Source organism: Mytilus edulis, chromosome 2 (assembly GCF_963676685.1).
Source record: "Mytilus edulis chromosome 2, xbMytEdul2.2, whole genome shotgun sequence".
NCBI lineage: Eukaryota > Metazoa > Mollusca > Bivalvia > Mytilida > Mytilidae > Mytilus > Mytilus edulis.
In genome coordinates, this window is record NC_092345.1 from 79,139,456 (window position 1) to 79,155,104 (window position 15,649).

At 31.4% G+C, this 15,649-nt stretch overlaps 1 protein-coding gene across 1 annotated transcript; it reads left to right on the plus strand.

Annotated features, from left to right (window-relative positions):
* Positions 1 to 1,423: 1,423 nt before the first annotated feature.
* On the plus strand, positions 1,424 to 15,416 carry LOC139513062 (nose resistant to fluoxetine protein 6-like). Its single transcript, XM_071301174.1, has 15 exons — positions 1,424 to 1,855; positions 3,464 to 3,651; positions 4,089 to 4,164; positions 4,533 to 4,623; positions 5,306 to 5,499; positions 6,768 to 6,935; positions 7,744 to 7,840; positions 8,305 to 8,397; positions 8,956 to 9,124; positions 9,527 to 9,606; positions 10,051 to 10,158; positions 11,786 to 11,903; positions 12,758 to 12,944; positions 13,664 to 13,806; positions 14,981 to 15,416. The coding sequence occupies exons 1-15, from the start codon at positions 1,468 to 1,470 to the stop codon at positions 15,107 to 15,109; spliced, it is 2,229 nt and encodes a 742-aa protein (XP_071157275.1). The 5' UTR covers positions 1,424 to 1,467; the 3' UTR covers positions 15,110 to 15,416.
* The last annotated feature ends 233 nt before the right edge of the window (positions 15,417 to 15,649 follow it).

Genomic DNA, 15,649 nt, shown 5'->3' on the forward strand with positions numbered 1-15,649 from the left:
TTTTATGAACAATTTACTTTTATGAACAATTGTTTTACTTTTATGAAAAAATATTTTACTCAGTTTTCCTGGTACCTGGGTGGATGCCACTGCTGGTGGACGTTTCGTTCCCGAGGGTATCACCGGCCCAGTAGTCAGCACTTCGGTGTTGACACGAATATCAATTATGTGATCATTTTTATAAATTTTCTGTTACAAAACTTTGAATTTTTTGAAAAACTAAGGATTTTCTGATCCCAAGAATAGATTACCTTAGCCGTATTTGGCACAACTTTTTGGAATTTTTGGTCCTCAATGCTCTTCAACTTTGTACTTGTTTGGCTTTACAACTATTTTAACCTGAACGTCACTGATGAGTCTTATGTAGACGAAACGCTCGTCTGGCGTAATAAATTATAATCCTGGTACCTTTGATAACTATTATGAACAATTATTCTAGTTTTATAAACTTTTTTTAGAACATATATTATCTTACTTTTATGAACAATTATTTTAATTTATGAACATATATTTTACTGTTATGAACAATTATATTACTTTTATGAACATATATTTTTTTATGAATAATGATTTGTTTTTATTAAGAAATATTTGGTTTAAGTACAATTATTTATGTTTTATGCATATATATTTAACTGTATGAACATATATTTTATTTTTTTGTGAATATTGCAACATTTGACACGCCATACTTACCAACCCAAGATATTTATTTTCAGAATCTAAGGATGCGTAAGAACCGGTTGCGTAAGAATCGAAACAGTTGAAAAGCTACAGGCATAACTACAAATGACTTAGTTAAATCCTACTATAGTCAACTTTGCCTTGCCTGAGGGAGTTGAAATCTTAGTTTCTTTACAATTTCAAAATGTATTTCCAGACAATTTGAAAAAAAGTTTTGTTATGTATCATGTTATTAAATCGGAGAATACCCTCGGGGACTGATAGTCCACCAACGGAGGTATATACTTAGTGCCGTTATGTTTTTATTCGTCTGAAATTTTAAGGGCAACACATTAGAAGTAAGAAAAACACAATACAGACTAAAACAAGCAAACTTGAAATAAAAAGGAACAAATATAAATTCCCTGCCTGTAGTTTTACAAAATTACCTTTATGGAACAATTATACTGCAAGGTTATGAAATTGTCGAAAATGTTGCAAGTAATAAATGTATTGTTAAGACGACGGTTATATCTTCAAGGTCAAGTAGGTTACACATACTTTCGTATTCTACCGTAATGAGTGAAATTGGGTTTAAATAAATTTCTTTCGTCATCATTCCTATATATTCAACCTTTTGATCACATGATAATTCATGATGTTATGATGTATGATTCATGAGTGATATACAATAATTATCACATGCACTGTTTAAACAAATGAATGATATGAATATGATATAAAACTCAAGAATAATTCATTGATACAATATTTCATTAATTAAACAGGATATTATAATTCAATATGTTTCTATTATTTATGTTAGCATTCTCTGCCGTATGGATGCCAATAGAACCATTAAATGACAATAAAGGATACATGTCACTTATGCATGATGTACAAAACTTACATAAGTTAAACGGTTTTATTAATAAAAACCCTAATACACTTTCTAAAATAACAGACTTACTTGCTGTAAGCACAAATCTCAGAAATCTCATCAGCGAGCAAAATCCTTTTCGATCTCGTGAAAGTTTTCCTGTTGAAAACGTAACATCTGATGTGACAACAGATACAGAATCTCCAGCCTCGACCACACCGCCTCCTTCGCTGCCCGTGTCGAACATATGCATCAATCATGTCAAAGGTATAATCCAAGGATTGGCTGACAAACAGCAATGGGCCTTAAGAAGTAAGTAATTATAACTAATTAAAATACTAATTCTTCTTAAATGGCTGCAGTTCTTTTTCCACCAGTTTATTTTATTTGCGCCAGATTTTAATCAGGAATTTACAACACAAAAACTTTATTCAGTCTAAACGATATTTTCTCTGAGTGAGAGCATAATTTACTTGGAGGACATAATATGTGATAAATAAACCAATATTTCAAATGGATGTTTTCATTGGACTTTTTTGTTTGTTATGTGTTGAACAGAAGTCCATACAAGTTAAGATCCTTAGTGGACTCTCTCTAATATATATATGTCTTGTTGCCAGCAGCCGCCGGAACTTTATATCTAGAGACATTCCCTTTTTTATCGCCCATAAGTTCCAATGTAAGATAGAAATTCAAATATTGGTATGTATGTCAGTAAGGTCTCATCTACTCTGTTACACCTATTATACTTTCGAATCGTTTCAAGGTCCAAATTTGAAAAGGACTTTTTAACAGTAAAATAAGATAATATTTTCAGTCTAAAGCTCTCAAGAAGAATATGTTACCACCTTTCAGCTACATTTACCGTTTATATACATTTGTAAAGTCGATATATTTCTGAAAAAGCAAGGTTTACACTACTGGACAAAAATGAATTTGTTATTAATAATGTTTAGGTGAATTACGTATTCTAAGAAACAGTTCCCCATCCCCCAATGTGAACGACCTAGTTAAACTTATAACCGGGTGTGTACTCATATGATTACCAAGAAGGATCGATGCCATTTGTGGAGCAGGATCTCATTACCCTGTCGATGAAATCTAAACAAACTGTCAAGATGTTCTCAACTGACAAAACTTGATGTTTTTCTTTCGATAATTGACAGAAGTGTTTTGAGGTCACTCCTTAAAATCTTGAAGTTATTTTCTCAATACAAGTATTTCATTTGGATCAGTCTAATGTCCACTCCCACTATCAAATATGACGTGATGATTTGTGAATAAACAACTAATCTGATATTATATATCCTAATGATAAAGTGAGGTGATGTTGAGTTCATGATGTACTCACAAGTGCCCTCTATTTAACTATATTACGGAGACTTATAATGTGGTTAAAGCGACAAGCGAAAAAAAGATAAAAAGAATGTTACCTATTATGTTTGGTTTCATTAATATTAATTTTATTCAAACTCAATGTTAGGTTGAATCAAATACTTTTGTAAGTAGATAATTTATCATGCAAGTTATTGACGATCTGACGAAAGAAGGTGCGCATACAAAATTGATAGTATGTGCAAAAAGTCAGTACTTACTTATAAACTTTCACAAAATTATGCACACGAAATGACACGTACTATATATTATTCTTAAGAAATGAATTAGGATAAAGTTCATAATCTTTGATTCTACAGAAAATTTAATAGTACATACATGAATCTGTACACTAGGGTTAGTGTATATGTTAAGTATGATATAACAACATTGAAAGGGTGAATGTGAATTGTGCTTTATATTTAAGTCTAAATTAATAATAAAAGCCTTCAAACTATTAGAAATACAGGCCGGAATTTCATATTCTCTCGCTTTGTTATCAAGTTTATTGAAGAAACACTACTCCATGTTTACCTATGTTTACAGTGGTTGATGCTGCAGGGAAACCACCTGCCGATATACTCGGAGGAGGACTTATATGGCTCGGGGATTATGATGAATGTCTCTCAATCCAAGCTGCTGCTATTAGTATCAACAAAACATCATACAGTATCAGTGGACAGTACTGTATAGCCAGTCTACCGTTAAAAATTCCACCAACCATGTTTTCTCCTGTAAGTACTCAAGGTATTATGGCCAGTTTAACGTTACAAGAAATTCAACCAACCATGTTGTCCCCTGTAAGTACTCAAGGTCTGTATAGCCAGTCTGCTGTTAAAACGAATTCAACTTCCCATGTTTTCTTCGTAAGTACTGTCACTTCAATCTCAATGTTCAAAAGATGTTATTGTATCTTATAAAATTATTGAATGTGTTGAATATATTTTGATATATTAAAACAAAAGAGATGTGAACGTTACCAAATGGATAATCAAATTCATAATCCAAACGAAAACGACCCGACAATGCTTGACAATAACGAAAACGACCCAACGATGCTTTGCAATAACGAAAGATTATCAATTAACAAACAACAGTATATGAAACAAGACGTAGATAATCACTAACCCCAAATACTAAATGTTTACGCCAATTTTTGTTTTACTTTCAGGCTCCTTCAGTTAGCGTTGGGTTGTGTTTACCTGATAGCTGTTCAGATACTGATGCCAGCAATTTGATCAACTCGGGTAGGTGAAAAATACAAGCAATTCATACTGACATGTGTTTATGAAACAACCATCAACTTAAAAAAAAATTGCTATCACATTGTAAGATATGAAAAGAAATATTTAACCTACAAATAATATAAATAGATAAAATGAAGAAATTACAAATCAGTAACAAAAATTATATTAATGATCATTGCGATATATTGAAGTAGCATGATACGTGTATATGTGCATATATTCTGATATCATTTGAAAAGAAAATACTGGAATAAAATAATAATGACATTATGTATATAGAGGGTGTATTGTGTTATAACAAAAAAGAGTTGAGTTAGATCTAACTACCTTCTTGTTCTGTAAAGCCATTTTGCCATTTACACTTTCAGTTATAAGCTTTGTTTCCAACAGTTCTACACAAGCAGTTGTCAGTTGTAAACATCCAAATAAACCATATGATACCAGAGCAATAATTGTGCTGTAAGTACGAAACAATGAACCAGAAATTAAAAGTTACTTACACTAATAAGATAAAGATAAAGACGTCAATTGCAATAAGCAAAAGTATGCTATAGCAAATTTAAATTACAACTTTGTCATGTGTAAGCAAGGTGAAATTTATAATAATATGATAATGCATAGTTAAATCAATAAAACCACAACCTTCAAAATGATCCATACGAACAAAACAAGATCATATCAATTAAAAGACATTTAAAGGTCAGTGTAGTATCTCAAAAACACAAAATGACAAGCTACCAAGGAACAAATCATAAAAAAACACTAATAAAAACGCCAAAGACACAATGAACCGATCCAAGAATACTTGCATTTACGCATACCTAGTTCAAAGCAAAAAAATAACTAATTAAATAATATGTTTCTTAGACAAACTATCAATCAGTATGTTTCCAATGAATCGAGTGTAACTATTTCTTTAGTTTGCTTGTATGTTTTGCCTCCGCTACCTCCACTTTTAACTCAATTCAAAAATATACTGAAATGAAATAATATTCCCAAGCATATTACAATATGACAAGATTACAATAATAGATATTTGACTTTTTTAATTGAGTTTAAAAATGAAACGTCAAATACTTATATTATCCTGCTTTATATGAAATGTCTAATACGTATATCATTTAAAACAATATATTTTCAGTGCAGTCATAGCCTTTTTTCTTGTGATCATGGTTGCTGGAACAATTTATGATATAGTAATAGTTCAGCTACCAAAGTGGCAAAGAAAAGCGATGCTTTCTGAACTCAATGGGGATTTGGTTGTTGAGGCCAGTGAAAAAGCTCCATTGATAGGACAGAATAAACAGATTATTGTCGAAGAAACTTCGGATCCAGGTTAGTTTGGGAAAAAAATATCATAAAGACGTGTTCACTTTACTGAACAGACAACTTGTGCTATGCAAGTAAATATATGGTGTTATAAAACTTTTAATGACATATTTAATCACTGTACTAGATACATTACAAAATTTACTGTGGTCATCTTAATAATGACTTTAAAATATCCATGACTGAGTAAAACCCCGTTTCATCAAAATGAAAAGACAATCAAAGGGGTTGACTTAACAAAATTAACCCAAAAAAACTTTGCCTTTCTCGGAATTGCCCTATGACAATCTCGGACTAATAGTATTTGACGAATTTAGATTATTTTTAAAGAAAATGAATGAAACTGATCTTGGTATACTTATATACCTGTTAGTATAAGTTAAGCACACAATACATGTGGGAAGATTTAAAAATAAAGCCTGTCTGATATTTCAAATTTTTCGCCATATGTATTTTACTGTAGTTGATGTGCACTTTGAAAATGGAATGAAAAGGAATCATAAAATATGGACTGAAAAATACCATTATACTATTTCTTATTATTTTCTTGATAAACTTTTAAATAGTGGCGAATATGCACCCTTAAAATACCTCTAGAGATATAAAGAATGATTCGCCCGTTATCTGCTCTTTGGTTGGGTTGTTGCCTCTTTGACATGTTCCCCATTCTCATTTTCAATTTGATTAACTAGTTTTACTTCACTCTGACAACCACTAAACTTCTAGCGGTAAAAGTCCAATAGTATGTAGCCAACTGTAGCAGATCCCCTTCAATGTATGCACACTACAGTGTATCCAATTTAGAGTATACAACTCGTTTAAACATCAACCCAAGAATGTTAGATCTGTAAATTTGCTTTCGCAAATTTTTTGTTCTTCCCTCGCCGGGATTCGAACCCATGCTGCTGATATATCGTGACACCAAATCGCCTGCGCTGTAGCCGTCCAACTAGACCACACGACCACCCGGGCTTCATTAAAATGAAGCTTTCGGTGGCCGGGTGTTACCTTTATATATATATATGTTTAAATATACTTCTTCACTTTTTTGGTTTTTTGGAAAATGTTGTTTGTGCTGTATTTAGACCCTTCTACAACGAAATTGGTTTTACATGCACACGTATAAAAATTGCGGTTTTTATCCAACGCAATCATAGGTTTGAACGTAGTTTTCAATTTAGACTCGTTTATATATTTTGATTGAATTGGTTTATATCATAAATATTCGACAATCATTTTGGTTATTGGTTTGACACCTGTATGTTCTTTTGTAGGTATTTTTGGAAAAATTTTATTAGCATTTTCCATATACACGAACGGAGCTAAAATTTTGAATACTGATCAAAGTGCTGGATCATTGACAGCGATAAATGGTATACGATTTCTATCGATGTCATGGGTTATTCTTGGTCACAGCTATATTTTCGGGCTTTCATTAGATGGTAAGTTAAGACTAAATATTTAAAGTATGTGCATCTTAAACCATCATCAGAAAATAAAATCAAAGCTTCGAACACAAAAGGCTCTCACAAAGTCAATTTTCAGCTTTAGCAAAAGGTCATACTTTTGTGGATTTACGTCATACAATGATAACAATCATACTAAATACTGGGAAACAAATAATTTAATGACCACATCCTTGCCTTTGGTCGTTTGTTGATATTGTCATATTGACAATAATCCCACATCTCCTCTCTGAATGATATTATATATTAAAAGATACCAACCCATTTTAGGGGATTCGCATTTAAGAAATTATTTGGAAATATCTACATTCTGAAAAAAGGTTGACACAATTATAATTCATATAAAGTATCTCTTAGATTTCAAACAAGTATGAAGCTTCTAATGAATAAGAACGACAAGTAAAAGTAAAACAGATAAAACTATGATAAGACAATCAACAGTGTATTTCTCAATAAATTAATATGATGTTCTATAAAAAGACAATCAACAGTGTATTTCTCAATAAATCATGTTCTATCAATTTTCTGCAATATCCCAACCAGGTTCACTCGGAACTATATTTTGGAAAAACATGCCAACAATGCTAACGGTCTAGAAATGTTCAAACCGAAAGTCCTAAAATGTCATTAGATGAATGAAATGACACGGATATTTTTCTTTTTTCTGGGACATTTTTTTCTCCAATATTTGATGTTTATCAATTTTTTATTATATAGAATAATGTTAAAATTCATATATAGTTATTGTTTTTTACATAAAAGAATTCATAAATTTATGTTTTAGATAATGTGCTCACTTTCCTTCCTCGCATGTTGAACAGGATAACTTTCATGGCTATTGCTAATGCCTTCGTCTCTGTGGACACATTTTTTACTCTCAGGTAATGAATTAAGTGAGAAATGACTGCATCTGCTACTATAAATGACTATAAATGGATGTAAACGTTTTGATAAATTAAGTTGAAAAAATTCAATCTGGTCATCTCACTTATGTTTCGTCATAATTTTGTTATTGGAAGAGAAAGCGTTTGTTATGCTGGTTCTGATGTGACATTTTTTACTACTCAAAGTCAATTAAATGTCAATATTCATTAAACACATTACATAAACACAAGTTTTTAAAAAATCTTCAAATCGGCTAAGCATGTTTTGCCGTCCATCACAAGATATTTTAGACTCTGACTTGCTGTATTTGGTGCATTTTTGATGCAATAATGGATTGATGGGCCAATTATCAACGTCTAGCAATTATTACACACAACTACACGATATCAAGTATTGTCGACCTTGTTGATGGAGCTTATTTTATAAACATTTTTTTTATTTTACATTATGAATTTTACAGCGGAATTTTGTTGACATATTTAATAATGAAAGAACTGAAGAAGAATGACGGAAAACTGAACTGGGGAATGTTTTATTTCCATCGATTTTGGAGGTATAGCCATATTATATTTTACATCACACAGTACCATTTCATGAAATAATAATACTTAAAAACATGAAATATTAATTTTGGAAAAAAGTCAATACAATCATACTAAAAAAATAGAATTGTCAAGTACTTTACCAAGAACATACCAAAACCTTATAGATAAACATAGACGTAAAGTTCTCTTCAGATAAAAAAAATATGACAAACCTACCAATAGGCAGCGTTTAAAACTTCTTCATTAGTAGTTTAAATCATCATTGTAAAAATACACAGTTTTTCTTATTATAGAGAAGATAACATGCACCAGATAATGTTGGAAAATAGGTTGAAACAGATTATTTATTCAGAAGCCATTTTTGTAGTGTATCAATATTTTTTGTTTTGTTTTGATTCCTTGTAAATATATCCAAGCATTTTAAAGAGTTAGAGAGGGACAAACAACATAAGTAGTCAATTAAACTGTAGATAAAATGAAGTTTACAATATGATTGGGCCATGAAAGTTAACTTGATCATGTTCATGACAAGCGCCTTGTAATATAAAGTATACTTTCATTTGCAGACTAACGCCACCCTATATGTTAATATTCATGGTATATATTGCACTGTTTCCATATATCGGAAGTGGCCCTGTGTGGCCTGAAGATGGGCTTGAACCTCATTACTGTAAACACGGCTGGTATTATAATCTCTTCTATATCAACAACTTTGTTGATGACCCAGACCAATCGGTAAGTTTTTTTTATGGAGACAACATGGTGTTATTTGTATCTCGATATAAGGTTGTAGCAGATACATTGTATATATTTTACGAGACTTTACTCATTTTGTTTAACAAACACCTCATTTACCTTGTGATTAACCCCATTGTGTAGTCTGAATCACCAATTCGCGAAATTTTAAAACATTTTTAAAAATTGAAACCCTGAGTATAGAAGAGAAACGTACCAGTTCTGATATAAACATTCTTTTATACAAGAAGGGTTTTGAAGAAACAAGCAGAGAGCCACTTAAACAAAAACTGTAATACGAGAATCTAATTATTCTGCACAATTTGCATTTTACAATCTTGTTTTAACCAGAACTTTGAATCAAAGTAGAAATTCATATATAAATATTTCATTATATTTCAGTGCTTTGGATGGGCTTGGTATTTAGCTAATGACATGCAGTTCTTCGTTATCAGTCCTTTAATTATTCTGCCTATTTTTCAGTAAGTATTTAAAGTATAAAAAATCCATCCATGATTGTACTGCTTTAAAGATATACATTGTTGCTATATTCGAACATAAATTAACAAAGATATTACGTCGGATTCCCCTATAAGTTTGTTTTAAATGGTTTTGACAGTGTTGCAGTTAAAGGACGTTTAACTTTTAGTGAGAGGTTTAGCTAGTAATAAAAATGTTTAATCCACCATTTTCGACAGAAGACAATGCGTATGCATTTACCAAATGTAACAGTTCTTATCCTTCGTTTGATGTAATTGTGCGTTTGATTTTTTTTTCATTTGTTTAGGGACTTTCCGTGTAGAATTGTTCCATACTTTTTATTAAATATATTTAACAATCGAATTTTCACACTTTCCTCATATTGGTTGAATTTAAATCTTTGAAATTAAACTGTAAATCATAAGTTATTGTATTATACTTTTCAGCTTCCATATTGCTGGGGTAATTGTAATTTTGGCTTTTCTATTGGGCACATGGACTGCCACCGGTATAATGACCACACATTGGGAAATACCTTTATCGGTATTTGACGGGTAAGTGTTTATTGCATTACCCAAAGTTCCTAGAATTAGAAAGATTTATTGTTATTTCAGAACTATTGAACTATATTATGTGCTTGTTAAAAAAAACCATCTCAACTGTTTTTTTGATACTTTGGTTATTGCTATTTTGTGCATTTTTCATTTGAGTTTTTATGTGATAATTTGTCATATCATGCTACTCGCATGAGATGGAAAGTTATTGCTAGAAACTAAGGAGACAGGTGGTGTTGCTAACGAAATTGACATGTTTAACCCCGCCACATTATTTATGTATGTGCCTGACCCAAGTCAGGAGCCTGTAATTGTCTTATCGGGGCCTTTTATAGCTGACTATGCGGTATGGGCTTTGCTCATTGTTGAAGGCCGTACGGTGACCTTTAGTTGTTAATGTCTGTGTCATTTTGGTCTCTCGTGGACAGTTGTCTCATTGGCAATCAGACCACATCTTCTTTTTTTTATATGAAATTGACAACGTCGTCATAGGTAAAATAGCGATAAACAGATTATCATTGGTCATCTCAATTCGACTGCTTTCTCGCTTTCGCCGTTCCGGCTCAAAAGAGAAAACCAATCTCATTGAGATGATCAATGATAATCTACAATTCTACTCATTTTAAAACCTCAAACGAAATTTGGACAAACCCATATTTGCTCAGTTCTTCTTTAATTGTGTTTTTTTTCAACTGAACATCACCACTGCAGATCTCATAAGGTGCAAGTTCATTATGTTTGAGATTCTATGCTACATATACTATATATATAGGCGATTTAAATTTGGTAAACAAGTACATGTGTGCATTCAATGTTTTATTTCTTCGTTGAATTCCACTAAGGGGCATTTAAGGGAAATAAAAGGTTTACTAGAATAATCCTATGTATATATCGTTTCGTATTTTTTTCGGGCTTACTAACATAACTCGTTGAGTAAGTCTCAAATGTATACGTTTACAACACAACTTATACAAGAGTCACTTGAAATAGGATTCAAACAAGAATGTACACGGATGCCCCATCCGCACTATCATTTCATAAGTTCAGTGGACCATGAAAATGGGATAAAATCTCTAACTTGGCATTGTAATTAGAAAGATCATATCATAGGGAACATGTTTACTAAGTTTCAAGCTGATTGGACTTCAACTTCATCAAAAACTACCTCGACTAAAAACTTTGACAGGAAAGACGGACGAACGGACGCACAGACCAGAAAACATAATGCCCATAAATGGGGCATAAAAAAGGGAACAAATTGCAAAATAAGATTAACTGACATCCTTCTCAGCGGACAACATAACCTCCCGATCCTTAAACAAATTTTAAACACTAATTAATGCGTTCATTTAATGAGTCCTTAGAATGAAACTATACAGTATAAATGAAAGCAATAAAGAAAAAACATGACAAAATCGCTTTCTTAAATTGCATTAAAAGGGTATCAATGTAGTTTGTAAGTTGCACATCTAAAATCTACTATGTCAATAGACGACAATCCGTATTATTACATATTATTAACTGCAGATATTTATGAACAAACTTATAATCCAGTTTGGAGACAATATCCAAATAGTATGAGTATAGAAATATTTTAGTAATATTTTGATTTGATTGTTACTTGCAGGGGAATAAACTTCATGAAACTTTACGTCAAGCCATACTTCAGAATGGGTCCATTTTTAGTTGGAATGTATACTGGTTATTTGCTTTATAGAACTAATTTCAAACATCGAATGTCTAAAGTAAGTAATTATTCTTATAGATATAAAAACGAAAATAAAAAAAAACCACCGGACTCGCTAAACAACTATCATATTTCTTACTTGGTACAGGCATTTACTTATGAGGAAAACGGTGGTTTTAACCTAGTTTTATAGCTGACTAAACCTCTCACTTGTATGGCAGTCATATACAAATCCATTATATCGATAACAATGTTCAACTAAACAAACAGACATAATGAAATATATCATAACTAGGGGTACATCAATCAAAATTGTATTATAAAAAGACGCAAAAATGTCAATCCAGGTGATACTATTGATAAAAACTAACTTGTTTTATTAATGTACACGTTAACTGCAGACTTTTTGAAGAGAACATAAAACTAGTATATATATTTGTTTAGGGGCCAGCTAAAGGACGCCTCCAGGTGCGGGAATTTCTCGCTGCATTGAAGACCTGTTGGCGACCTTCTGCTGTTGTCTTCTGTATGGTCTGGTTGTTGTCTCATTGGCATATTATTCATTTCCATTCTCAATTTTACCTTGCTCTTTATTAGCCACTGAAGACATTGTCCATATAAGTTGGATTATCTTCCATCTGCTGAATGATTTTCTAAGAATTCTGTGCTTCATAATAAATAATCCGTTGCTATTTTCATTGTATGTGAAAATCATTTTACTATGTTGATTTAAGATGTATGTTTTACTCATTGTTGAAGATGGTTCAGTGAACTGTTATGATCACAGATTTGTCCATTAAGTATTTTATTGATATTTGATTTATTAGTAGTTAGACCACATATTCATTTTTATAACATGATGTATGGAAGTTTCTATCGTCATGGTCCTACAATTTTGTTCCTGTATTTTAGGTAGCAGCCTTCTTTGGATGGGTAGTTGCAGCTGTAGTAGCATGTCTTGTATTGTATGGACAATACGACGATCTTAATGGTAACCGTGTATCGCAAGAGGTTTCCTCTCTGTATAATGCAGTACATAGAACATTATGGGGAGCTTGTGTATGTTGGGTTGTATTCGCATGTGCAAACGGTTATGGAGGTAAGTTACTAGTAATTTAAATTTTTGAACATATCTGCCCTTTAGTGTTTTACATATATAAAATTAACTTATCTCACAAATAATATAAATGCAATTAATGACAGAATGTTATACGAATATTTATCAAGTTGCATTGTTTAAATTTTATCAATGAAGTTACAAATAAAATATCTTGGTGACAAATCTTGAAATAATCTACAAATCTGGTCTGAAATGAAAATTATTCCACTGATTAGAGCATGTTTATTGTTTCAAAAGAGAAAATTCTAATAAGCGTACTTAAGTCGACTAACCTATTGTACATATATAAGTTTGCAGGTTATATAAATACAGTGTTGTCAAGGAAAGGCTTTATACCGCTAAGTCGACTAACCTTTTGTATATATATAATTTTACAGGTTATATAAATACAGTGTTGTCATGGATAGGCTTTATACCATTATGTCGGCTAACCTGTAATGTACTTATATAATTTTGGACGTTATATAAATACAGTGTTGTCATGGAAAGGCTTTATACCATTATGTCGGCTAACCTATTGTCCTTGTATAACTTTGCACGTTACATAAATACAGTGTTGTCACGGAAAGGCTTTATACCATTAAGTCGACTAACCTATTGTACATATATAATTTTGCAGGTTATATAAATACAGTGTTGTCACGGAAAGGCTTTATACCATTAAGTCGACTAACCTATTGTACATATATATTTTACAGGTTATATAAACACAGTTTTATCATGGAAAGGCTTTATACCATTGAGTCGACTAACTTATTGTACATACCTCGTTCATCCAATTGTTATCTATTATAACCAATACACCAAACAACGATTGATGCATCTTACAGATATAGATGTTGTAAGTTCAATAAACTATAAATATATTTTTTTTTATTTAATAAGGAAAGTGCATGCACCAAGACAGAAATATTACAGTTGTGTTCCATTTGTTCCGTTGGTTGGTAAAGTTCAACAATCTTTTTTGTCAGTTTTAATGGAAATATTGAATTTAACTAAGATTTCGGTATTTTTGAATTATTTGTTTTTAAATGTTTGTCATTCTCCTCATCTCGCATTCATGTTATTTAACAGTTTAATTTGACTGCACATTCACAAAAAGGGGCGATGGATACCCCCTCAAATTTTGGCCTCAAATTTCAAGTTCATCTGACGAAAGATTTTAGACACTTTTTAAACACGTAAGTGTCTATTTCAGTTGTTTCAATTAGTTTATGTGAAAAAATGTAACTTTTCATGTTTTTGTCAAAAATGAAAGTGGCCGCATCCGTGTTCATCCTCAACCTTTATATATGTTATGTATTATCATCAAAAACAACTAACATTTCAATATTAAGAATGAACACAAATGCGGCCACTTTCATTTAAGACGGAAACCGTCGAAAATTTAACTTAAATGCTAAAGTTATGATTTCAGTAATTTAGCACGACTTAATGATGCCAGTATCCGATATATGTGTATTCTTTTGTCAAAAACAGCCCATATTTATTTAGCTGAAGCATTCTTCTTTCCAATAAATATCCAAAGTTTACATTTTAACAATTTGTAAAACTGCTATATCATGGTCTTACTGAACCTACTTCTTTGAATCAACTAAACTGAAAAAGCAGAATCGAATCAAACAAGCAATGAACACAAAACACTTCAGAAGATATACACAAACTTTTCTCTGCACATTTTTTAAATACATGCATGCGATGTAGAATAGACTAAGTATGAGTAAAACATATCACAATTCACCAAAACGATAAAATATATATGTGTTGATATACATATCATTAACAGTCCCGATTGTACAGCAATAGATTTCATTTCGACAATACAATTCTATAAAATGTTGCTCGAAAGGCAAAAATAAAAAATGAAAACTCAAAAATATTTAACACATTTGACTAAATAATTATGAATGGGATTCTGGGAACGAAAAATAAAACACGCTTGTGGTTACACATCTATTTCTTAATTAAACCAATGTGTAAATAAAAGGGATTTTTATATATTTTCTTTATTGCAGATATACCAATTCATTGGAAACTTAGTAGTATCAATGATGGTAGCATTTGTAGCGAGTTTAGCATTTGAATCACCTATGATGGGACTTGAAAAGGTTATCTTTAAAAAGCAAGAAAAGAAAAGGCGATAGATAATTTAAATGCAATATGTGCTCAGGATAGACAGTTGTATTGTTTTACTGACGAAATTCAATAATTCGGTCGGTGTAACTGCTGCAGATCTGATGGGACATTCCGCCCCTGTTACAGTTGTATTATATTTACATAATAGACATTTTTTAGAAATACATGCATAGATATTATATAAATGTGATATTAAAGTAATATTGTATCACCAAATATAGTTTTGACTATCATTGACGTTCCAATCGTAGGAAATGGGTTTATTTATTTTATTATTAAAGTTTATTCTTTTGTACATAAATATATTTTATACGTGTACTTTTATTTGTTTATTCGCTCATTTTTTGTACGGCTACAAAGTTATGAGGAAGAACGATTGGAATCATTTCATAAAGTTTACATTCATCATCACAAACTTGTTGACCGATACCATTTTTCTCTTACTTAGCTCAGTAGTGACATGATTTCGCTGTCTAAAATCTTCTGATTTTAGTCCTATTGGATGATCTTAAAATTTTCCGATTGTATAATCGTCCCTATTGTGAACG

Excerpts from the sequence above, each read along its gene's own strand:
- LOC139513062 (XM_071301174.1), top strand. The coding sequence starts at position 1,468 with ATGTTTCTATTATTTATGTTAGCATTCTCTGCCGTATGGATGCCAATA. Across the intron at positions 4,165-4,532 it reads CAGCAATTTGATCAACTCGG|TTATAAGCTTTGTTTCCAAC; the intron begins GTAGGTGAAAAA and ends TTACACTTTCAG. Across the intron at positions 7,841-8,304 it reads GACACATTTTTTACTCTCAG|CGGAATTTTGTTGACATATT; the intron begins GTAATGAATTAA and ends TGAATTTTACAG.